General features: G+C 42.3%; 2 protein-coding genes across 3 annotated transcripts in view; one reads left to right on the top strand and one right to left on the bottom strand.

Annotated features, from left to right (window-relative positions):
- The window catches only part of LOC116973178 (zinc finger protein 721-like), a 31380-nt gene extending 12614 nt beyond the window's left edge, over window positions 1-18766 (bottom strand). The window contains exon 1 of the mRNA XM_033020988.1: window positions 18541-18766. Within this exon, the coding sequence (XP_032876879.1) occupies window positions 18541-18580 (40 nt within the window). The 5' untranslated portion in view covers window positions 18581-18766. The remainder of the gene's footprint in view (window positions 1-18540) is intronic.
- A 2448-nt stretch (window positions 18767-21214) lies between these two features.
- The window catches only part of LOC116973177 (E3 ubiquitin-protein ligase RNF19A-like), an 82719-nt gene continuing 78755 nt past the window's right edge, over window positions 21215-25178 (top strand). Inside the window, exon 1 of one of the 2 annotated variants that reach the window (XM_033020986.1) lies at window positions 21215-21314. The gene's annotated coding sequence lies outside the window, so the exon portion shown is untranslated. Of the gene's footprint in view, window positions 21315-21377; window positions 21447-25178 lie in introns of those variants that run through there. The other variant, XM_033020987.1, reaches the window with a different exon arrangement.

Below are 25178 nucleotides of genomic sequence, written 5' to 3'. Positions count from 1 at the left end.
CACACCTGAATTACAACATCATTCACGAAATGGTAGAAGAAAAGTCTCGACCCGAAACGTCGCCTATTCCTTCTCTCCATAGATGCTGCCTCACCTGCTGAGTTTCTCCAACATTTTTTGTCTACCTTTGATTTTTTGAGCATCTGCAGTTCTTTCTAATCATTCACGAACTGCCTGTTATTCCTCATTAACTTGTTTTTGAGCCATCCTCAAAGTCCCCGAGCTTGTTAGCAGCCTATTGTTTACAAGAGTCAAGGGCCTGTCCCACTTTCATGACCTAATTCACGACCTCTGCCGAGTTTGCCTTTGACTCATACTCGCAGCATGGCGTCACAAGGTCATAGGTAGGTCGTGGTGCTAGTCGTAGGTACTCGTGGCATCAAGTAGGTCGGGGCGTTTTTTCTAGCATGATGAAAAATGCCCACGAGTAAAAAAGGTTGTGAATTAGGTCGTGAAAGTGGGACAGGCCCTTTAATTAGTCTCTTTATCAACGCTTTTGCCAACTAGCCTATATTTTCTTAAGGGTTTGAACACGCTAGAGGCAGGAAACATGTTCCCGATGTTGGGGGAGTCCAGAATCGGGGCCACTGTTGAAGAATAAGGGGTAAGCCATTTAAAACAGAGACGAGGGAACACTTCTTCACACAGAGAGCTGTGAGTCTGTGCAATTCTCTGCCTCAGAGGCCGGTTCTCTGGATACTTTCAAGAGCTAGATAGGGCTCTTAAAGAAAGCGGAGTTAGGGGATATAGGGAGAAGGCAGGAACGGGGTACTGATTAGGGACGATCAGCCATGATCACATTGAATGGCCGTGCTGGCTCGAAGGGCCAAATGGCCTACTCCTACACCTATTGTCTATTCACATGACAAACTGCCCATCATTAGAACATAGAACAGTACAGAACAGGAACCTCTACCTGCATCTGATCCATATCCTTCCATTCCCTGCATATCCCTCCATTCCCTGAATATCCATGTGCCTATACAAAAGCTTCTTAAATACCACAATAGTATCTGCAACCACCACCACTCCTGACAAAACAACACCCAACATTCTTCATTTATTTTAGATGGTCACTAAACAACATTCACATTTGCTTCCTCTACATAGTTTCACTTTAAATTGCATTGGCTTTTTCAGCTACAACCTCTTAATTTTTTTTATTTTAACCGTAATTCCAATGTCTTCCAAACAAATGTTCATGTTGTTGAGGTAGGTCCCAGGTGCGATTCAGTTGGCAACAGTTTTATCTGCAAGTTCGAGTTGTACACTGGAGACTCCAGCTGTCAAATGCATGGAACAGACATCCATTCAAGGGGTAGCTGTAAACATCATCAAGAGTACACTTTTCTGCAAAGTATTTAAAGTGATCAGATTTTTTGTTCTGGGGACAATGGCATAGAACCAAAATCACTGCAATTGATTAGGGCAATTGTGGGAGCGGATTTCTGATCTTATGGTAAAGCACACTACAACAGCAAGTGAAAATGCAAACCCATAAGTCAAATTGTGAACTTAATTTACGAGTTGGTGTTAGAAATAAAATGGGACCATTCCTGATCATTCACCCAGACTCTTAAATTTAGGCAAAGTAAATCAGTGATCCTGACTTGACTTACTTGCAAGTGACTGTACATATTCTTCTCAGTTGACTTTAGACCATAAAAGATATTCAATTGGAAATGCTTCTTCACCAGTTCAGAGTAAACAATGAAGGAAGCATTATTTAACCATTACGCGTTCACATGAAAAATTCCATAGGCAAGGACAACTAGTTATATAAAAACAATGGTGAAAGTCTAATTTTTGCCTCATTAACCAAAAATCTAGTGCTTGCAAGCTCTTTTATAAGGTCTCAGGCCTTTACTTCAACCACATCTTGTCTGATGCATTCCAACTAGTGGCCTTTGAAATAGACAATAGATGCAGGAGTAGGCCATGCAACCCTTCGAGCCAGCACCGCCATTCACTGTGATCATGGCTGATCATCCACATTCAGTACCCCGTTCCTGCACAAATGTAACAATCCCCTCCACTGCAAAATGGAAATGATAACTGCCCAACCTTAATTTCTATTTTTAGTTGTCAATTTGATGGAGGTGATTAACCCTTTAAAGGTAAATCATCAATTTCAGTTCTGGATGTTGTATTTTTCTTCAAACACTTAATTCCTGGGCTTAATAACATTGAGTGAGGGAGAGGAAGAGATGATATCAGGAAGTTTAAACCAAAGATAGACACAAAATGCTGGAGTAACTCAGCAGGACAGGCAGCATCTCTGGAGAGAAGGAATGGGTGGCGTTTCGGGGCGAGACCCTTCTTCAGACGGAATGGTGTCAGATTAGGAAAAGGGGACCTGGGCGTGCTTGTACATCAGTCACTGAAAGTAAGCATTCAGGTACAGCAGGCAGTGAAGAAAGTTAATGACATGTTGGCCTTCATTGCAAGAGGATGTGAGTTTAGGAGCAAGGAGGTCCTACTGCAGTTGTACAGGGCCCTGAGACCATACCTGATGTATTGTGTGCAATTTTGGTCTCCTAATTTGAGGAAGGTCTGAAGAAGGGTCTTGACCCGAAAGGTCAACCAATCCTTCTCTCCAGAGATGCTGCCTGTCCTGCTGAGTTACTCCAGCATCAGTACCCCATTCCTGCTTTCCCCCCCCCGTTTCCCGTGATTCTGTTAGCCCCACGAGCCAAATTGAACTCTCTTGAAAACATCCATTACCTTCTGTTATCATGACACTCTGATCAATGTTTTTGTTACCTTTAGTGGAATATTCAAATGCTTTCTTCATGCAAATGTATCCAAAACTCTGCTGGCATTGAACAGATTACTAGTTAAGTGATAAAAATGAGAGAGAATAGGCTGGCACAGTGGCAGAGTTGCTGCCTTACAACGCCAGAGAGCTGTGTTCGATACTGACTATTGATGCTGTCTGTGCCGAGTTTGTATGTTCTCCCCGTGACCATGTGAGTTTTCTCCAGGTGCTCTGGTTTCCTCTCACTCCAAAGACATACAGGTTTGTAGGTTGTTCAAAAGGGAACTGCAGATGCTGGAATATCGAAGGTACACAAAATTGCTGGAGGAACTCAGCGGGTGCAGCAGCATCTATGGAGCGAAGGGGAGTCTGAAGAAGGGTTTCGGCCCGAAACGTCGCCTATTTCCTTCGCTCCATAGATGCTGCTGCACCCGCTGAGTTCCTCCAGCAATTTTGTGTACCTTCAGGTTTGTAGGTTAATTGGCTTCGGTAAATTGAAAAACTGTCCCTAGAGTCAGTTAGTATATGGGACAATTGCTCGTCAGCGTGGACTCGGTGGGCTGAAGGGCCTGTTTCACCCCTTTATCTCTAAAGTCTGAAGGTTATTAATGGGGAATTCAGAATGCTTCAAGAACTAGTATAGGCCAATCATTGTATGGCCTCCTTCCATACCTTACGGAATTATGAAAAAAACAGTAATTGTTCAATGAAATTTGTTGGGGTGGGGAAAGTGGGTGTTCATGTAATAAGAGTAAAAATTTTAAGGACAGATGCGTCAAATAACCAAGGCTAATGGAATGTGGTAATTATATCTTAAGGATTAGAACTAAAGTGGGCAGAAGTTCTGCAATACAAAATTGATTTTTTTTAAAAGACCTGTGTATTACACTCCATGATGGATGTATTGACCTTTGAGAGTACGCCTTAACTTCTGCAGAACAATATCAACCTTAAGGTTAAATTATGAGGGACAATTCATAATACATTCATATTGCCCCAGAGATTTGACTGCTTCTTTTTCTAGAAATTATATTGCACTGATAGGATAAGTCAAGAAAATATTCCTGCTAGTTTGGTAGTCAAGGAAAAATAAAATGAATTAAAGTTAGCCTTTTGAAACAGAAATTGTATGGTTTAGAACGCTCTTCACAAAGGTCAGATATTGCTTGATTAGTCGCTAAATTTTAAAACTTAAAATTGATAGGTTTTGTTCATGAAAAAAAAAGTTAAGGGTAATGGGCATGTCCCACTAAGGCGACATTTCAGGCGACTGCAGGAGACTATGCAGTCGCGACATGTTCACAGGCGGTTGCCGGGGAGTCGCCTTCATGGTCGTGAGGAGTTCCCGCATTCTGGGAACTAGTCGCTGCCTCATTACGGTCGCCGCGAATTTTTCAACATGTTGAAAAATTAGCGGCGACTAGAATGAAACCGCCATGGAGAGTAGCGAGAATTCTCGTGCCGTAGGTGAGTCGCCAGGAGGTCCTGGTGGGTTTCCAGGAGGTTGAAGGTTCTCGAAGGTTGTAGCCGGTGCTGACCGGTGAATTTCACTGGCTTATTGGGGGAAAAACATAAGCAGTAGTTTACAGAACCAAGGATGACTGACCGGTAATGTTAAATGTTCGCAGAGCTTCACAACCGTGTATCTCTGGCTTCTTAAAAGTTGTCTCCACTCCTTCTCCCTCCTTTCCCCCCTCCTCTTTTAAAGGACTTACCGTCCACTGTGCTTTAGCCGTCTTAATTACAGCACCAACCTTCCTGTTCATCGCGGTGTGCGTCTATCACATTGGCTTTGCACCGTGTGAATTTCACTCAGACAGGTGTGTGTGTGTGTGTGTGTGTGTGTGTGTGTGTGTGTGTGTGCGTGTGTGCTCGTGTGCGTGTGTGCTCATGTGCATTACGTTCGTGTGCGTGTACGTTCGTGTGCGTGTACGTTCGTGTGCGTGTGCGTTCGTGTGTGTTCGTGTGCGTTCAACTCTGACAGTCGCCGTTCCAGTTGCCAGTTTTTCGGGCAACTTGACAGTCGCTGGCAGTCACCTGGAAAATCGCATAAGTGGGACAGGTCCATAAAGATGCTAAACCAGATTATCAAAGTACCGTCAAAGGTCAGTCTTAATCTCATTGAATGGTGCAAAAGATTCAAGGCCCTAAACAGCCCTTAATTCTTAACTAGTGAATTTCCCTCATCTACTCTTGACTTTTACTACTGCTGACCATTCCACAACGTTCATCAAGTAATACTGAGGTCCAAGTAAAGACTTTTATTTCTCTTTATCCAAATTGATTTTTCCTCTGCAACTGTAGAAATGTCAAGCTAATTGTCTTGTAATTGCCCAGATCAGCTGTTTCCCTTTTCATATACTGGCATTACATTGGACACTCCCAATTTTTCCAACATCTCGCTGCTCTCAATTGAGCGCCAATACCATGTCAAGTCGAGTTTATTTGTCACATACGCATATGAGATGTGCAGTGAAATGAAAAGTGGCAATGCTTGCGGATTATGCAAAAAAAAATTTGGAGATTGTGCAAAAAATAAACAAATACCATGATAACCTGCAAATTCTCTGCTTATTTAAATTAATTCATTCAAGCTCAATATTGTATTCCAGTCCCAACCAATTTAACATAATGAATGGCAGACTGAGTTGACATACCTATAAGAGGTGCTACCGCAAAATGGCAGCCAATATCAAAGACCCACACCATGCTGGCCACACTCTCATTTCACTCCTGGGAAGCTGGTGGAGCAGTTTGACAAAACAGTGATCACCAGGTTCATGAAGAGCTTCTTCTCAACCACCATTGAGCTTTTGAATACCACAAAACAACCATGATATTCCATGGGTACACAAAATTGCTGGGGAAACTCAGCGGGTGCAGCAGCATCTATGGAGCGAAGGAAATAGGCGACGTTTCGGGCCGAAACCCTTCTTCAGACTGGTATTCCATGATATTCCATGGACTGTCTTTTATTACACTAAGGACTTTGGGATTTTTGCACTGGTTTGAATTTTATTAATTTGAAGTTTTATGTTTATTATTATATTATTTAAGGGTATTGAGTTTACAGGCCAGTTATGCTGCTGCAAGTAAGGATTTGATTGTTCCATCGTCGGTACACAAGGCAATTAAATACTCTACTCTTGTTGTAAACAGAGTGGACATTTAAACAGGACGGTCCATGGGCAGGTCAAATAGATTGCACTAATGAAGTAACCAATTCTTCCAAAGATCCTCTGAACACCCAAAAATGAGTTGAATGGCATCCAGTCCCCCAAAGTACACAAAACAAAGCTTCCTTCATTCAGAATGGTGGGATACATTCACAACTTACAATGCGGTTTGTTCGATGAAGCAAAAGGAGCATTGCTTACAATGAAGCCAGTTCTTCCCTGCCCCAGGGATGTGGGTCCCACCCTACTTGTATGAATTTTCCACAATGATATCGTATACAATGGCAAAATCACAGATATTTTTCCCTGTTGAATCAGCATTCCTGTGCCAAAGACGTTATGTAACTTTATATATAATGGAGGCAGGGAGGGAATGCAGCTTCAGCTTTCTGCTATGCAAACTATTTTTATATTAGCATCAGAATTTTAACCATCATTATTCAGTTTCCACCAGCTTTTCCTTCTGGAACTGAGAAAATGCAATAGTATTTAACTAACATACAAAATAATCAAAGAGTGACAATAAGATGCAAGTAGTAACTCAGCGGGTCAGGCAGCATCTCTGGAGAAAAGGAATATGTGACTTTTTGGGTCGAGACCCTTCTTCATTCTGAAGAAGGGTTTTGACCCAAAATGTCACCTATTCCTTTTCTCGAGAGTTGCTGGCTGACCCACTGAGTTACTTCAGCTTTTTCTGTCTATCTTCGGTTTAAACCAGCATCTGTAGTTCCTTCGTACACAATAAGATGCAAGGCTTGGATGTTAATTTAAACATTTGTCTACGAGGCCAATAAATGATCCATGGATGTTAGCCCAGTCCATCATACAAACCAGGCTCCCCACCACTGACTCCATCTACGCTTCATGATAACTTAGAAAAGCAGCTAGCATTATCAAAGACTTGTCCCACACCATCAGGCAAAAGATACAGAAGCTTGAAACTGCGTACCACCAGACTCAGGAACAGCTTCTTTCTCCTTTATCAGGCTGAACGGTCCTTCCATAAGCTAGGATACTGTCCGATTCATCTCTAGCTGTATGATTCATCTCTAGCTCTAGTTGCACAGAGCACTAGTGAGACCACACCTGGAGTATTGTGTGCAGTTTTGGTCCCCTAATTTGAGGAAGGACATTCTTGCTATTGAGGGAGTGCAGCGTAGGTTTACAAGGTTAATTCCCGGGATGGCGGGACTGTCATATGCTGAGAGAATAGAGCAGCTGGGCTTGTACACTCTGGAGTTTAGAAGGATGAGAGGGTATCTCATTGAAACATATAAGATTGTTAAGGGCTTGGACACGCTAGAGGCAGGAAACATGTTCCTGATGTTGGGGGAGTCCAGAACCAGGGGCCATAGTTTAAGAATAAGGAGCAAGTCATTTAGAACGGAGACGAGGAAACATTTTTTCCCACAGAGAGTGGTGAGTCTGTGGAATTCTCTGCCTCAGAGGGCGGTGGGGGCAGGTTCTGTGGATGCTTTCAAGAGAGAGCTAGATAGGGGTCTTAAAAATAGCGGAGTCAGGGGTTATGGGGAGAAGGCAGGAAAGGGGTACTGATTGGGGATGATCAGCCATGATCACAAGGGCTCGAAGGGCCGGATGGCCTACTCCTGCACCTATTGTCTATTGTGGGCATTGGACTTTTGTCCATAGATCTGGTGTACGGCAATGCTAAGAACTTAATTCCCCACTAACTACTCAATTGCTCTACCCATTTGTTTTTGGTTACACAGCCCATGATCTTCACAGAGTCTTTAAACTCCAGCTCTTGTCCCAGCGTCAGGTTACCCTTCAACACCAGCTGTTCTGCCCTATTGTATTTAGTCATCCTCCGACAACTGCAGAAATAAAATTGTACACCGTTTAGCCAACGTCATCACAAGAATACTCTTTCGCTTCCTTTATTATCTCTTTTGTGTATAGTGCTCATCTGATTAAAATATGTAAATATCTTGAATATGCAAGTTCTAGGAGCAGAATTAGGCCATTCGGTCCATCAAATCTACTCCGCCATTGAATCATGGCTGATCTATCTTTTCCCCTCAACCCCATTCTCCTGCTTTCGCCCCAATAACCGCTAACAGCTTACTAATCAAGAATCTGTCAATCTCCACCTTAAAAATATCCATTGACTTGGCCTCCATGATAAGGCTGAATCTTTTTCATCCACAGCCATCTTCACATATTCAAAATAGATAGTCAACTAAAATGGCAAATGACATTCTGCCTTTTATGTACAAAAGAAGAGGTCACGTGTGGTGCAGAAATGGAGCCCCTGTCAATAAAGCCCTCAATGATTCATTGGAAAGTGTTTGTTTTAAAAAATATCAACAGACAAATTTGAATTCACACAAACTTTATCATCCTGTTCCATTGACTAAGCTTTACAATTTATATGATCATCAACATGCAAGTGAAACAACATCTGCAGTGCTACAGACATTAAGGACAAGCTTATCGTAAATAGGATGCATGCAAGTACAATACTGTAGCTTTTCATATAACAATAGAGGCGATATTTACACACAAGATCTTAGTTATGATGATGCTGAACCAAGAAAGAACAATAAAAACACCAAGGTGGATGACGTTAAAGTGGAATTGTAGGAAGTAGTTAAACTCATGGAAGGTAGAAGAGGTCAAAGTAAAACAATGAACTTCAGTCACAACTATGCGAGGAGTTGCCAATAGCCTTGTTTCGATGTTGTGGATGCAACAAAAACACAACTGAAACAGGAGACAATGGGAAGATTGTGCATTCAATGATATCAAAAGGAAAGGGCAGGTAAAATTGGGGAAGGGAGCATATTAAGATAAACTTTTGTGTGCAATAACATGTTTGCAAAGCACAGAGGTTGATTCGTGTATTAAAGAAATGGTGCACTGTTGCCCAGTAGACCAGGAGCTTAGTACCCTATCCCTCGGATAGCTAAATGCAGTGCTGACACACTGAAAGTGGAGACAGATTTCATAATTAATATCTCTTTACACTGAGAGGTGACTCATGAGATATGAGAAGTAATTCAAGGACGGCACAGTGGCGCAGCGGTGGAGTTGCTGCCTTACAGCGCCAAAGACCTGGGTTTGATCCTGACCACGGGTGCTGTCGGTATAGAGTTTGTATGTTCTCTCCATGACTTGCACGGGTTTCCTCCCACACTCCAAAGACGTGCAGGTTTGTAGGTTAATTGGCTTCGGTGAAATTGTGAATCGATCATAGTATGTGTGGGATAGTGTTGGTGTGTGGGGGATCACTGGTCGGCGCAGACTCATTGGGCCAAATGGTCTGTTTCCGTACTGTATCTCTAAACTAAACGTAAAGTAAATCACGAGTAAGTGATTGACCCTACTTCTATTCAAGCAGATAGCAAGCTCCATTAGATTCTGAGGTTGTACCTTTCCCTGGGATTGCAAATGATGGGCCTGGTCATTTTGCCATGCAATATTCTATTCAGTTGGACTTGGCTGCACTATCTGTCTTTTATAGAAAGATTTCTGTGGAAAAACAACTTTGACCAAAAGTCCATCAGACATTGATCAGATCAGAAAGTTCAAATTAACTTTCAGGGGAAGAACACAACTCCTGTGGAATAGTTTCCTAAGCAGTTTGTCAAAGCCATGGGCAGAATGTCTCTTTGCCACAAGAAGCACTAAAACTGCATTTGGCTGGTAGGGAGAGGGAGCCTCCCTTGTCAGATTCTTTCTGCATGGATAGTCTCACTCCCAACGCCTGCTGTCCTTGAGATGGCCACAATAAAGAGACAATCATCCACCTCCGTGCATTTGAAAAGGTCCAATACAGGATGCAAGGAGTTTGTTGAAGTTGATCCCAAACTGTTCAGAATAGAGAACACTAATCTATAGGCTATTAGAGACTAAAGTCAGCTGGTACTAGAAGATCAACAATGCGTGAAGGAAGTTTAGTTTAGAGATAAAGCATGGAAACAGGCCCATCAGCCCACTAAGTCTGTGCCGACCAGCGATCCCCACACATTAACACCATCCTCCATACACTAGGGACAAATTACGATTCTACCAAGCCAATTAACCTGCACGTCTTTGGAGTGTGGAAGGAAACCAGAGATCCTGGAGAAAGCCCACGAGGGTCACGAGGAGAACATACATACTCCGTACAGAAAAGGACCTGTAATCAGGATCAAACCCGGGTCTCTGGTGTTGCAAGGCAGCAACTCTACTGCTGCGCCACCGTCCTGCCATGATGCACCACCATGCGGACCCTAAAAAAAGCATTTTGATCTGTCCAAAACTTGGTCTTCCAGCAAAGTGAGATGTCTGCAAACAAATGCAGCTTACTGGCCTTTTACAGGCTACAGGACTACATGCTAAGGGGTGCACTGAAGCTTGGTGCAGCCAACACAAGGGGCTTTGAGAACATGGACTGCACTCGAGCATCCTGCCACTACGGCACAGAAGAGCTCGGTCGTGTGCAACAGCCTCTCAAATCCTTTGTGGGTTTATTGCTGAAAGAGGAAATAAGAGCAGCTTTAATGCATTGTAAAGATGCACTGTTTTAATGGCAGAATTAATGTATTGATTTGATGACATCATGAATGTAAAGAATCCTTAGCCCCACGTCCCCCTCCCTTTTCATCTGTGCTTGAATTGCCTCATATTGTGTTTTGAATTGAATTCTGTCTTTAATTTGTGTACTAATCATGTCTCTACTATTTATTTCATTCCGCTTACATGTTTTTCCTCTACTTGCTAAATTTTTGTAAGGTGTCGTTGAGACTCTTGAAAGGCGCCCATAAATAAAATGTATTATTATTATTATTATTAAAGATGTACAGACATTATTTAAATCATGTACAAGAAATCCAATCAAGTTTATTTTTCCCAAATTGCAACAGCATAATTGAAGTGTACATCACATTCTAATATTCTTTATTATGTACACTGTGTATCGTCTTTCCACTGACTAGTTTGCACGCAAAAGCTTTTCACTGTACCTCGGCACATCTGACAATAAACTGAACTAATACTGGAGCACAATATAAAAAGACACGAGCCATGACATTTTTCAAACCAAGGAAAGTTATTAATGCTAAAATCTCCAGTTCCTGCCGCTCTGTGGCCTTCACCCTGCTACAATTATGTCAACTTCATCCAGTGAAGATTGAATTATAGATATGATTCCTGTATTTCACTGTATTTCTTTGAGAGCAAAATGAGATTTCAAGATTTTACTTTCCTACTCATCTTGCTAAAGACTTCTTGTCTTGGTTATTGGTCATTGTGGAGAAATTCCCCCGAGATTCCCACACCACCCCCGCCTCCCGAGGATGTGTATACATTTTTAATTAAAAAAAAAATATTCAGAGCCATTTTGTCATCTTTCATCTAATCTAGTAGCAACAAATGCAGCCGTTCAAATCAACATCAAGCAGTAATTTTCCTATCAAATGTCTGATGCACGTTAAAATCACAAGCATACAAACACTTACGCACACATGAAAATCACTATGTTGCATTGAAATTCACACAATACGACACATCAAAAGTGTTTGAAAGTTTATCAAAAGACATTCAGCTGATTGCAACATCGTTACATGTTTACTCAAAGAACTGCAGATTCCGGTTTACCAAAAAAAGACAAAGTGCTGGAGTAACTCAGTGGGTCAGACAGCATCTTTGAAGAACAAGGTTAGGCGAGGTATTGGTTCGGGACCTTTCGGCAGATGTTTGCGAGAAGAAACTAAAATGTATTCCCTGCCCTGTATTCTCCCCATACATTGATCAGCAATTTAAGCCCCCTTTCCTGAAGAGATGCAATTGTCTCCTCCTCACTCATACAACGTAGAACAGCTCAGCACAGACCCTTCAATCCACAATGTCTGTGATGAACATGATGTCAAGAAAAATTAATCTCATCTGCCATATGGTTGTGAAGAGGACGTTTCCAGTCCAGGGAGAGTTTTGGGCCAAAGGGCACGGCCTCAGAATTAGAAAAATGTGCCTTTAGAATAGAGATGAGGAGGAGTTAAAAGGCCTGTCCCACTAGGCGATTTTTTCAGGGACAGCCGGCATCATTGATTGACGTACCTGGTCACTGAAAAATTTGCAGCGTATTGACGCAGTGTTTGTTCAAGTGTCGCAACATTTTTTTGTCGCCGCTGGATTTTGAAATGTTCAAAATCTTTTGGCGACCATGATATGATGCCGGCAGTCACTCCAAAAAAATCATCAAGTTGGACAGGCCCTTTACTTTAACCAGAGGGTCATGAATCTGTGGAATTCTTTGCCACAAACAGCCATGGAGGCCAAGTCATTGGGTAAAATGGAGGTTGATACATTCTTGATTAGCAAGGGTGTCAGTTATAGGGATGAGGCAAACAAATAGGGTTGAGAGGGGAAAAATAGATCAGCCACGATCAAATGGCAGAGCAGGCTCGTCAGGCCAAATGGCCCAATTCCACTCCTGTCGTCTGTCCCTTTGTCAGGGAAAATGGCTCGAGTTTAGTTTTCATATCGTGGGAGTGCAGAATACAGTGAAGACATTCCAAATGACAAGAATCTAACTTACACAGTTTGATCTCTACAAACTTGGTAAAGTATTAATGAACTAAATCTTGGTGTTATTTGCTCAATACTGCCACTGTTTTATGTCATAGCACTGATCCTGATTATTAACTTTCCTAAATAAAAGTCTGGATTTCCTTACCTTGGCTTTTAAACAAAATAATTGTGTTAGACGGACATTGCATGCTGCTGTGGGGATAAATAGCACCAGGGAGTGTCAGGAAGTCACACTGTGGGTTGACAGAACGTTGGTTAGGCTGCACTTGGAAAATTGCATGCAGTTCTGGTCGCTCCATTACAGGGTGCGGAGGCTTTGGCGGGGGCGTAGAAAAGATTCACCAGAATGCTGACTAGATGATAGGGTATTAGCAATATGGAGAGCATGGACAAGCTTGGGTTGTTTTCTCTGCAGTGCCAAAGAGAGACCTGATAGAAGTATGTCAAATCATGTGAGGCATAGATAGGCTGGACAGCAAGAACCTTTTTTCACAGGGTGGAAATGTCAAAGACTAGAGGGCATAGCTAAGGTGAGATGGGAACAATTTAAAGGAGATGTCCGAAACAAAAATGTTTTTTTAGTAACAGTGTGATTGTCTGGGTTGGTAGTGGAGTCAGATGTAATAGGCATTTACAAGTCTTTTAGAGAGGCACATGAATTTGCAGGGATTGCACTATATGGATCGTGTGCAGACAGAGGAGATTAGTTCATCTTGGCATTACATTCAACATCGTCATGAGGGCTGGTTCCTGTGCAGTATTCTTCTATGTAAACACTAAAACAAAATCTATTTTGCACATTCAGACACAAGGGATTGCTAGAATCTCGAGCAAAAAACAAACTGCTAGAGGAACTCAGAGGGTCAGGCAGCATCTTTTCCCTCCACAGATGCTGCCTGGCCTGCTGATTTCCTCCAGTAGTTTGTTTTCCGCTCCATTTTGTATATGATTTTTGATGTTACTGAACTTCCCTTTTACTGTATTGTTATACCATAAATTTAGATGCTGGCAAGTTTTAGCCTGTGCAAAACGATTAAAAACACTCAAATTCCTGGTTAAAATGTCAAGCATGTATTAATGCAGACTGCAGCTCGCAACAAATTTCCTGCAGCCTGCCACTGCTTTCACCATTATATCGCATGATCTGTGATATTTTATTACTTGCGAACCAGATTAATTTACATTGTGCTCCTGAATCCAAGTTATCAATGCAAATTACCAGCTAAACCTCAGCATCAATTCTTGAAACAGTTTATTCAATATATCTGTCCACCCTGCTATGCCTTTTCCAATGAATGCTGCTTACCAATTTTTTTATTCATTTCCTGGTCACTGTGAATTGTTGGCATTTTACACTGGCATAGCAGTCCAATTACCATCACATTTATTTAAATGACATGTAATTGCTGCATGTAATAATAATTCCACATGCAAGTCTGTGAACTGCTTATAAATGCAATACAAGAGTGTCAGAGGCTGAGAAGAGACCTGATGGAAGTTCATAACATTTATAAATAGGGTAGATAAAATCTTTTGCCCAGGGTAGAAATATCAAATACTAGACAACAGAGGGTTAATGCAAGTGGAGTAAAGTTGAAAGACACCTGGGAAAAGTTATGATTTTTCTACTCAGCAGGACAGGCAGCATCTCTGGAGAGAAGGAATGGGTAACGTTTCACATGAAGAAGGGTCTCGACCCGAAACGTCACCCATTCCTTCTCTTCAAAAGGAGTATTGCTCGGTGACAATATTCACAGCATTGAAGTGTGACAAGGAGCACTGGCAAGTGGCTGAACCAGTAAAGGGCAGGGGTAAGGCAGGGTTGCCCACACTCCTGTCATGTTAGTGTGCTGCTTAGAACCCAAAAGAGGGGTGTCATTGCCAGGTAGTGAGGGCACACAGATTAAAACCTCAGTGTACATGGACAATGCCACCCTCTGCTGCTCTGATCCACAGTAGGACCGCAGATTGATCGGCACCTGCGACCACTCTGAGTTAGCATCGGGAATCAATGTCAACTGCAAATAGAGCGAGGCTATGCTCTTCAGCAACTGGCCCAACCGATCTCCCGTCCCCTTCTCCATCAGTTCTGACTACCTGAAGGTGTTGGGGATCTGGTTCGGAGTGGCCGAAGCGTGCAACAAGAATTGCTAGAGTAGATCACAAAGGTCAAGCAAAAATTGGTACTGTAGAAACAGCGCTCCCTCTCAATAGCCAGGAAATACTTGGTGTGAGGAACTCTTGGTGTTACCGTCCTTGACACAGGAGTTGCCTGTCCCCCGCTCTGCCTCGGCAATCATCCAAGCCATCTTCTAGTTCATCTGGGGATCAAAGATGTTGTAGGTCCAATGGGTTACGGTGCAGAAATCGGCAGACAATGGGGCAAAAGTGTGCCCAACATCGCCTTCACCACGATGGGCACCTTCGTGTGTGGCTGCATCAAGGCTGTGCGTAGAGCAAAAGCACATGGGCACTAAGTGTCATTACGTGAAATTCTAGCTGTCATCTGTGTTCAAGGATGGGCCTGGCACCAATGCCAAGCAATGTGGCAGTCAACTGAACAACACCGCACCACCTGTCCTTTGTGGAAAAGTTCTTCACCTTTGACCACAAGTCCATCAGGCAGTGGTCATCAAGGACAAGCACGCTGCCACAGAGACAGCTACTATGGAGAAGAGAGGGCTGCCCATCTTTTCGCAGAGTATGGATTTGCAAAGAGGGTCTGGAGAATGATGCAAAGATCCTGGTCATGGTTCATCCTGAGCAGCTCTGTAATGGAGGACTGTGACTTATCGGCTGTCCCCAGGGACACATTCAGAGACGGACATCAAATGCTGCTGGAAGGTCATCAACTCGGTTGAAAGACTCTCTTTGGTCTGCCTGAAAATTGTTTGCTTCCCAGCAGAGCAAGATGTCCGTCAGGGAATGTCGCCGGACTAGTATCGTCAGTTTCAAAGCACAGCAAGGCAAAGTACAGCTGGATTCAAATAACAAGGAACTGCAGATGCTGATTTATACCAAAGAAAGACAAAATGCTGGAGCAACTTTACAGGTCAGGCAGTATCTCTACAGAACATGTATAGATTATGTTTTCTGTATGTTTGTTCATTCCCTGCACATATACTGTCTAACCCACTGAGTTACTCCAGCACTGCGTGTCATTTACTGCTAAATTGTGATAAATGATTACTTGATAAGTTGAGCCAAGTGAAAGATAAGAACATCATTCTTAGACCAGACTAATTTCCCAATGCAGGAGATTAATTCACACATCCACAAATAACTAAAAGCACGTGCAGAAATAATTTAAGGAAAGCTAATCTTCATCTGAAGTGGCTAATAATCAAAAGTGAACTCAAATAGCCTTGACAAAACTCAATGTGGATATGAATGATCAGCATTGGGCATTGAAAGTTACAAAATATACCAATTTTACAATGTTACCAAGAAAATTTACAACAAAAAAATCAGGATTTAAAGGGTTACATTATGACAGGTTGCATAAACTTGTCATATATTCCCTTGTGTTTTGAAGATTTAGTTGTGATCAAATTATGGGCTTTGAAATGATAAACAGGAACAGCTGATTCATGGATGCCTTTTCCTCCACAAACTAAGTCAACGTAATCTTAAAAGTAGGAGCAACAAGACGAGTGCCATCAGGAGACTCCTTGTACCTTCTGAAGAGTCCACCAGGGACTATACTGGAAGTTGGACAAGTTTTACATTTATCAAGCCAATTAACCTACAAACCTGTATGTCTTTGAAGTGTGGGAGGAAACCGAAGATCTCGGAGAAAACCCATGCAGATCACGGGGAGAATGTACAAACTCCGTACAGACAGCACCCGTAGTCGGGATCGAACCTGGGTCTCCGGCACTGCATTTTGCTGTAAGGCAGCAACTCTACACTTTCTTGCACACAAAGAGTGGTGTATTCTGGAGTCCCTTCCTGTGAACAACTGCAGTTTAATTACTGGAGACATAAACAAGGAACCATAGATGCTGGGATCTGGAGGATCAGGCAGCGTCTGTAGAGGGAATAAACAGGCAATGTTTTGGGCCGGACCCTTCTTCAGAGAAATTTATTATTAGATTAGGTATTAAAGCATTTGGAGAGAAACAGACAAACAGTGGATTAATGGTATTAATAAATATCAAAAAACAAAATTCAAGAATCCAAATAGATTTATACTAGGTGCTTATGTTAAACATTACACTTCTGACAGCCTAATTAAGAGCAAAAAATGTGGACAATTAGAAGAAAAAAATGTAAGTGAACCACAGGCACTTGTTTGGAAAGAGTAAAAGCACCATTGTTACCCAGATGAAAATCAGTCCCATCCATTCATTGAAGACTCTGGAGAGCTGTTTGAACCAAAAATAAAAGTTTCAAATCTTGGACCCTGTGCAACAGTCAGACAACTTAAATTCATGCAATAAAATCCATGTTACCATTTTTTAAAATCTTACCAATGATAGTCCATTTCACCGATTCTCCCCCCCTCCCCACTAATTTTCTACTTAATAATTTCTCCAAGATATTCAAAACTCAGTTGCCTACAAAATTAGTAGGTCTTGTGACTTTAAGCATACTCTGACATTCACCAAGATCAGGGCTGATCTTATATCTCAGCTCTATTTTCCCCACACTATCCCCATATGCCTTGATTCACTTTTTATCCAGAAATCTATCATTCTCCAGGATAGAGAATGCCAACGATTCATTAGCACTAAGTAAAGAAACATCTAAAGGCCACATCTCAACAAGTTCAAAAATAAAATCTGAAGAAGGACCCAGACCCACAACATCACCTATCCACGTTCTCCAGGGATGCTGCCTGACTCACTGAGTTACTCCCGCACTGTGTCTTTCCCCTCCTCCCACCCCTACATCCTAAATAGGTTGTCCTATATCAAAGGCTATCACGTTTCGTTCTAGAATATTGTTGCAGAAGAAACAGCCTCCCTGTGTCCATACTGATGAGCCCTGTAAGAATATTATACATTTTAATGTGATCACCTCATATTGCACTGATCTCCAGAAAATACACCCAGTCTATTCAAATCTCTTCTCATGTGATACATCAGCATCCCATTAATCAGGTTGTCAAGTCTTCACTGCACCCCTGCTCTGCCAAATGCATTCTCTTTTCCAGTAAGGAGACTAAAACTGTATAGTGTACATACTCTCAGTGTGTGCTCTCAGCAAACATGTTCTCATCTGTACTGAAATAATCTCATATTGAAAGTCTAACCACAATTAGCATTACTAATTCCTGGTTGCACCAACATATTACGTGTGACCTGCCCCCCTCATTCACCAATATATTAATGAAATATCCCATCCTCATGTGTAACTGTAAGTTTACTATTCATTATAACTTCTCTCAATTCCTTCACAATCAGTTATATTGCCCTCTCACCTCCTCCCCACCACCACTGCAGCTACGCAACAGCCAAGGAACTGCAGATGCTGATTTACTTCAAAGATAGACACAAAAATTAATAGGTGACGTTTCGGGTCCAGACCCTTCTTCAGACGAATTGTCTGTACTGATCTCAGCTGAAGCAATCAATGCAAATCATAATTCGCATGGTTAACTATGCTTTCACATATCCCTAACTCAGGTAGAAGGCCTTAGCCATTTCCCGATTTCCCCCCTTAAATAAAAATAACAGAAGTTTTAAAAGCGTTTGAAGAACACTTATTAGGTTACTGAACCACAAAAGCCAAACCAGCTTTAAACCTCAACAACTCAGCTTCGACCCACATTGAACCTGAATAGGCCTCTATCAGTGACATCAGGTAAAACAAAAAGCGATGCAAACAAGGTTAAAAAAAATAACAGCAGGTGCAAACGAGCCACGCTTTAAAAGTGACGGTCGAGAATGGAAAACATTTCATCTCAAACCGATTTACAAGGCTCGCTCCAGACTTTTTTGTCCCTGTTTATCAGAGCGATTTTCGGTTTGCACAGATAGAATTGAGTTTCGGAGAGGATACAGAAGTAATCGCACGCCTGCTTCTCTTTTCTTCATGCACACACGCTGCAATGCAATGACTACTTACTTTTCACAGGTTGAGGATTGGACTGTTTCCTCCTGGGCATTTTTCACTTGCAGCTTAAAATTTCCCTGAAACGTTTTTTTTTTAGTTAAAAAGGGCAACATTCGCACGCTTCCAATGATCCTTAACAGGGGAAAAAAAGTGAATTTAAACCTGCTCTACTTCCTGCTTCAAACTATCAGCCATTAATGAAACAACAGTCCCTGAGCGTCCAAGTGCAGGAAGGAAATCCATCACTTCCTCCCTCTCCCCCCTCGCTGCGTGACCTCATCGCGTACGCACGCCCGGTCGCGACGTCAGGGTGCGTCTACAAGGCCTTCTGGGGATTGTAGTCCGAAAGGAACTTGCAAGCTTACAATAGATAGACACAAAATGCTGGAGTAACTCAGCGGGACAGGCAGCATCTCTGGAGAGAAGGAATGGGTGACGTTTCGGGTCGAGACCCTTCTTCATACTGAGTGTAAGCCTACAATGTTGCCTATAATGCAGATAGACACACAATTTATTTCGTATAGGAAGGAACTGCAGATCATAAGGAATAGTAGAATTAGCACTTCAACTCCCCCTCCCATTCCCAATCCGACCTCTCTGTCCTGGGTCTCCTCCATTGCCAGAGTGAGCAACAGCGGAAATTGGAGGAACAGCACCTCATATTCCGTCTGGGGACCTTGCGTCCGGATGGCATTAACATTGAAATCTCCCAATTTTGCTAGCCCTTGCTGTCTCCTCCCCTTCCTTAACCCTCTAGCTGTCTCCTCCCACCCTCCCGCCCTCCCGCCCTCGGGCTCCTCCTCCTCCTCCCCTTTTCCTTCTTTCTCCCCCCCCCCCCACCCCCCATCAGTCTGAAGAAGAGTTTCGGCCCGAAACATCGCCTATTTCCTTCGCTCCATAGATGCTGCTGCACCCGCTGAGTTTCCCCAGCAATTTTGTGTACCTTCGATATTCCAGCATCTGCAGTTCCATTTTGAACACAGTAGAATTAGGCCATTCGGCCCATCAAGTCAACTCCACCATTCAATCATGACTGAACTATCTCTTCCTCCAAACCCCATTTTCTCCTGCCTTCTCCCCATAACCTCTGACACCTCTACTAATCAAGAATCTATCTAGCACTGCCCTAAAAGATGACAGAGAAGCGTAGGAAGGAACTGTAGATGCTGGTTTACACCGAAGATGGATACAAAAATCTGGAGTAACTCAGTGGGTCAGACAGCATCACTGGAGAAAATGATGATGTTTCGGGTCGAGTTTAAATAAGGTCTCGACCCGAAACATCACCTATTCCTTTTCTCCTGAGATGCTGTCTGGCCTGTTGAGTTACACAAATTATTTCTACAGTTGCTTTTGAATTAGAAGAGGCTATTAAACAGGTGGTTATTAGACATTATAAAAAGCATACCTAAATTTGAGGGTGATGGAGAGGTTGGTTTACACTGAAGATAGACACAAAATGCTGGAGTAACTCAGCGGGTCAGGCAGCATATCTGGAGAAAAGGAATGGGTGACGTTTCGGGTCAAAACCCTTCTTCAGACTGAGAGTCATGGGAGAGGGAAAGTAGACTATCAGACTATGAACAAGGAAATGGCTATGAACAAGGAAATGGCTCATTGTTGGCTGCGGGGAAGGTGACAGCGAGGCATACAATCAGTAAAATTAATCAGGAGGACAGTGAAACTTGTCAGAGAACTAGGGTGGAGGAGAGATGGAGAGAGAGGGAAAGCAAGGGTTACTTGAAGTTAGAGGAATCAATATCCATACGGCTGAGTTGTAAGCTGCAAAAAGCTGGAATAACTCAACGGGTCAGGCAGCATCTCTGGAGAAAAATACCTTCTCTCTAGAGATGTTGCCTGACCCACTGAGTTACTCTAGCTTTTTGCGTCATCTTCGGTTTAAACCAGCATCTGCAGTTCCTTTCAACACCTACAATGAAGATTTAAACTACTGCCGTCGGCCACGCCTCAGAAGCTTTGCGAAGATTGTTATTGACCATTGCTGTTTAAAAATAAATATTTCAACAATACTTTCCAGCCTACAAACGGGAACGACAGACTGACTACAATTACCAGAGTGCAATGCCTTCAACTCTCGATAGTGTCATTTTATAAAGTAAAAAGTCGGGTGTTTTATTGTCATCTGTCCCAGATAGAATAACGAAATTCTTATTGGCAGCAGCACAACAGAATTTGTAAACATAGAACAGTGTAAATATACAAGAATAATTCAACTTTCTGGATTTATTAACAAATTGCTGGAGTAACTCAGCAGGACAGGGATCATCTCTGGAGAAAAAGAATGGGTGACATTTCGCGTCGAGACCTTCAAATCAATTTGAACCATTGCAAAATAGAGACAGACATGTGTATAGACATGTGTATAGACATACAAATATACATACACAATAATCACACAGCTTTCCGGATTTATTAACGTCTGTCTTTATTTTGCAATGGTCCAACTTCACTTGAAGAAGGGTCTCGACTCGAAACGCCACCCATTCCTTCTGTCCAGAGATGCTGCCTGTCCCGCTGAGTTACTCCAGCACTAGTGTCCATCTTCACGAGTCGCTGCGCCGTCACAAGTCACGACCACCTTCAATGGGCGCGATGTTTACCCGGGAAGTGATGACGGAGGAGGGTGCGCAGGTTCTGGTGACGTTTTCCGTCGCGTGTGTGGGTCGGGACCGGAAGTGGATCAGCTGTTGTGGGGCCGAGCGGCGGCGAGCGGGCGGATCAGGCAGATGAGGGAGATGAGGGAGGCGGCGAGCAGGCAGGGGTAAGTAAGTAAGTAAATAAATAAATAAATAAATAAGTGACCAGCAGGCCTGTCACTGTCACTGTCACTGTCAGTCACTGTTCCGCCTCTGCCCACCAACGACAGCCTGGTGTCGCAATGAAGCTCTCGGTTTAAGGTACCTCGGAGTTAAGGGATCTCGTATCTTGCTTTGAGAAAGGCTCGAATTCTCCTCCTCTCCTCTCCTCCCCCCCCTTGTAATACTTGGGGACAATTAGAAGAAGGGACAATCTACTCTTTTCGCTGCTGAAACCCCAGTCTAATCTCATTCCAATCTCTTCGTTAAATTCGCTAACCTTACCTTTGATTTTGTGTCCGTGATCTGTCGACATGGGCCTTTGGCAAGGATGTTTTAAAGCCATTTAACATTGCAATTGCTTATCCGCTTCTGTCCAGCAATCTCTGCAGTTGGAAGGTATCTGTCGGAGGGTAGACTGCAGTAAAGGAGGATCTGTGAGTTAAAATCCTCTGCATCTAACTTCTGTCGACAATTTGAACTGACTTTGTTGTAACGTTAAAAGTCTGGCGTTGCAGTCCAATGCGTTTATCCATTTCCGTGAACGAATGCTGGTGAGCAGTTCACTTCAATGCCTGGATAAAATTTGTATCAATAAATTGCTATCATGGATCATAATTTGCTCCAAGTATGTAAATATAAATGACTCTCTTCAATTTCATTTTGCGTTTTGAATAGAAGCCAATTTTGCAAATGGGTCCTTTGATTCCCTTGAAAATCAAATACTGCAGATACTAGAAATTTGTAATAAAACCAGTATTCAGGTCATATGATATTCTGTGGAGAAGTGCTAGTTACAATTTTGGGTCATTGACCTAACGAAGAATCATTGACTGAAACCTTAACTGATTCACTCTCCACAGAATAGAGCTTTCACTCTGATTTCTTATAAAAATCTGTTATCATCCTTTGTGTACCTTTCTGTTTAGTATACTTCAATTCTTTTCAATAAATTAATAATCCAGAACCAGGGGCTACAGTTTAGAATAAGGGGTAAGCCATTTAGAACAGAGATGAGGAAAAGCTTTTTCACCCAAAGAGTTGTGCATCTGTGGAATTCTCTGCCTCAGAAGGCAGTGGAGGCCAATCCTCTGGATGCTTTCAAGAGAGAGTGAGATAGAGCTCAAGATAGCGGAGTCAAGGGACATGGGGAGAAGGCAGGAACGGGGTACTGATTGTGGATGATCAGCCATGATCACAGTGAATGGCAGTGCTGGCTCGAAGGGCCAAATGGCCTACTCCTGTCTATTGTCTATTGTCTATAATGAAAGGGGCTGATGTCTCCCCTCTCCTATTGGGCAGAAGATACAAAAGTTGAAAGCGCGTGCTACCAGATTCAAGAACAGTCCTTTCATAAGCTAGGGTATAGTCTCGATCTTTCAACCTACGTCATTGGGGATCATGGACTTTGTTTCTGTAACCATAACGTTATAATACTGTAACATTATTTTGAATTCTGGTATTTTTCTCATTGCTCTACCTGTTGTATTTGTGGATAAAATGCAAACAAAGCTTCACACAGTATATGTGACAATAATAAACCAACACCAATGGCCATGCTGTTTTGGAGTTAAGGTTCAATTTGGGTATTTAGTTATGAGAAAAGGTTGGATAGGTTGGTCTTTTTATTTGTAGTGTAGGAGGCTGAGGGGTGACCTTATTAATGTGTTCAAGATCATGAGGGGCATGGATAAAATGAACGCTCACAGTCCAGGATCGAGGGTTCCAAAGTTAGAGGACATTTGTTAAAGGTGAAAAGGGATAGTTTTAAGAGGAACCTCAGGGGCAACCTTTTCACTCAGAGCGTAGTCCATATCTGGATTGTGCTGCCAGAGGAAGCTATAGAAGTGGATACAATTACGACTTTTCAAATAATTTGGACAGATATATCAATTGGAAGGGTTTTGTGAGCTTGGGGACAAATACAGACAAGTGGGACTATGTGCCGACTTGATCGGCATGGACAAGGTGGACCAAATGGCCTGTTTCAGTGCTGTATAGTTCTATGATGTTGATTTAAGGAGATTGTTGTTAATGCATCATTTATTTACGAATGGACAGTACCTGTTTTGTTTTTTTATTACAAAATGCTGTAATGCTGAATGCAGATGAGTTTTCATTATTTTAATATTTTGATCGAAACTTTGACTCGAAAAAGAAAATAGGCTTTGCTGGGTAATACATTGCAGAAACTGGAAACTTCCAACTCTTAACCCCACCTCATTCAGGTATTCCATTATTATACTTCAATTTTTTACTCTACTCTGAGCGAGAACCTTGCAGCACTCTGCTGTTTTGCACTTGTTGTGTTTATTGTTGTATTTATCATTTCTGTATGTATACTGTTTACTCTGAACATCATATGAACAAGAACATTAATTGCACATATGACAGGGTGGAGGAGGAGAAAGCTGGAAAGGATGAGGGGCAAGACAAATATTAGCAGGTAATGGGTTGATACAGATTAGTGCGGGAGGGTTGATAGGCAGATGGTTGGACAAAGGACAGATGAAGGATACTAGGCCTATAAGGACAGTTATTTGTTCAGATTCAGGTTTAGCAATAAAGAGTTTACAGCACAGCCATTCAGACAGTAGACCAGACATTTTGATTGAAATACAACAAACACTATTCAGAATTCAAATGATGGGGCTTACAGTCATATTTTTATGGGTACCAGCACACATTGGCATTAGAGGAAACGAAATGGCAGATAAGGTAGCAAAAGAGGTAGCAAAAAGAAGTAAAATTGATTTAAGTATTAACATAGGTAAAACTGAAATCAAAGACATTATTAAGCAAAGACTGAAGGAAAGATGGCAAAAGCAATGGGACGAAGAGCGGAAAGGACGGTGGTTCTACAGAGTCCAGAGGAAAGTGGGAGAAATGAGATGTGCAGGAAAAAACAGAAAAGAGGAGACAGTAATCTCAAGAATTAGATTTGGACACACTGGTCTGAACAGTACACTTTTTATAATAGGCAAGCATAATACAGGTAGATGTGAATACTGTGGGCAAGAAGAGACAATAGAGCATGTCATTGTACATTGTGAGAGGTATGAGGAGGAGAGAGAACGGATGAGTGAGCAGTTCAGAAAAGAAAGAATACAATTTGATTTGGTAGATATTTTGCAAGGAAGTTCATATGTGCTATCAAATCCTGTTGCATTTTCTTAGGGTAACCAATTTGTTCGGAAGGATATAGGTTATTAGTATATGTAATGGTGTTGTTTGATCCACACTCCATGCCAGTTGGTGGCGGTAATGCACCAAAAAAGTTGTTTGCCAACCGCCAAAAAACACCACATAGAAGAAGAAGGAGAAAGGACAGATGAAAAAAACAGCAGGTGTGAGACAAAATGATTGAATAGTTGCGAATTGTGAAGCTAGAGAAAGGAATGTGGATGGAAGGAGAGGGGAGAAATAGATGTGGGGGTAGGAGGGAGGAGGAGTGTTGTACTTGCCTAAAATTGGACAGACCAATGTTCAGACCATTGGGTTGCAGGCTACCCAAGCGGAATATGAGGTAATGTTCCTTAAGTTTACATGTGGCCCTACTCTGGCAATGAATGAACCTAGGACAAAGAGGTCAGAATGGGAAGAGGAGTTAAAACGGGTAGCAACTGGGAGATCCAGAAGGCCCTGATGTACCAAGCACAAGTGTTCGACGAAACGGTGTGAGTTGTTTGGAGCATAATTGGGCATAAAATGCTGAGCAATTAATTTATAATGTGCAAACTTTGGCTTGACAGCATAAAAATCCTGTTGTTTTATAATTTAATTACCAATAGCTATTTTTTGCTGATGACCATGTCTAACTTTACTGATGAATTT

The sequence above is a fragment of the Amblyraja radiata genome, chromosome 5 (genome assembly GCF_010909765.2).
Source record: "Amblyraja radiata isolate CabotCenter1 chromosome 5, sAmbRad1.1.pri, whole genome shotgun sequence".
NCBI lineage: Eukaryota > Metazoa > Chordata > Chondrichthyes > Rajiformes > Rajidae > Amblyraja > Amblyraja radiata.
This window is presented reverse-complemented; position numbering and strand designations above follow the sequence as displayed.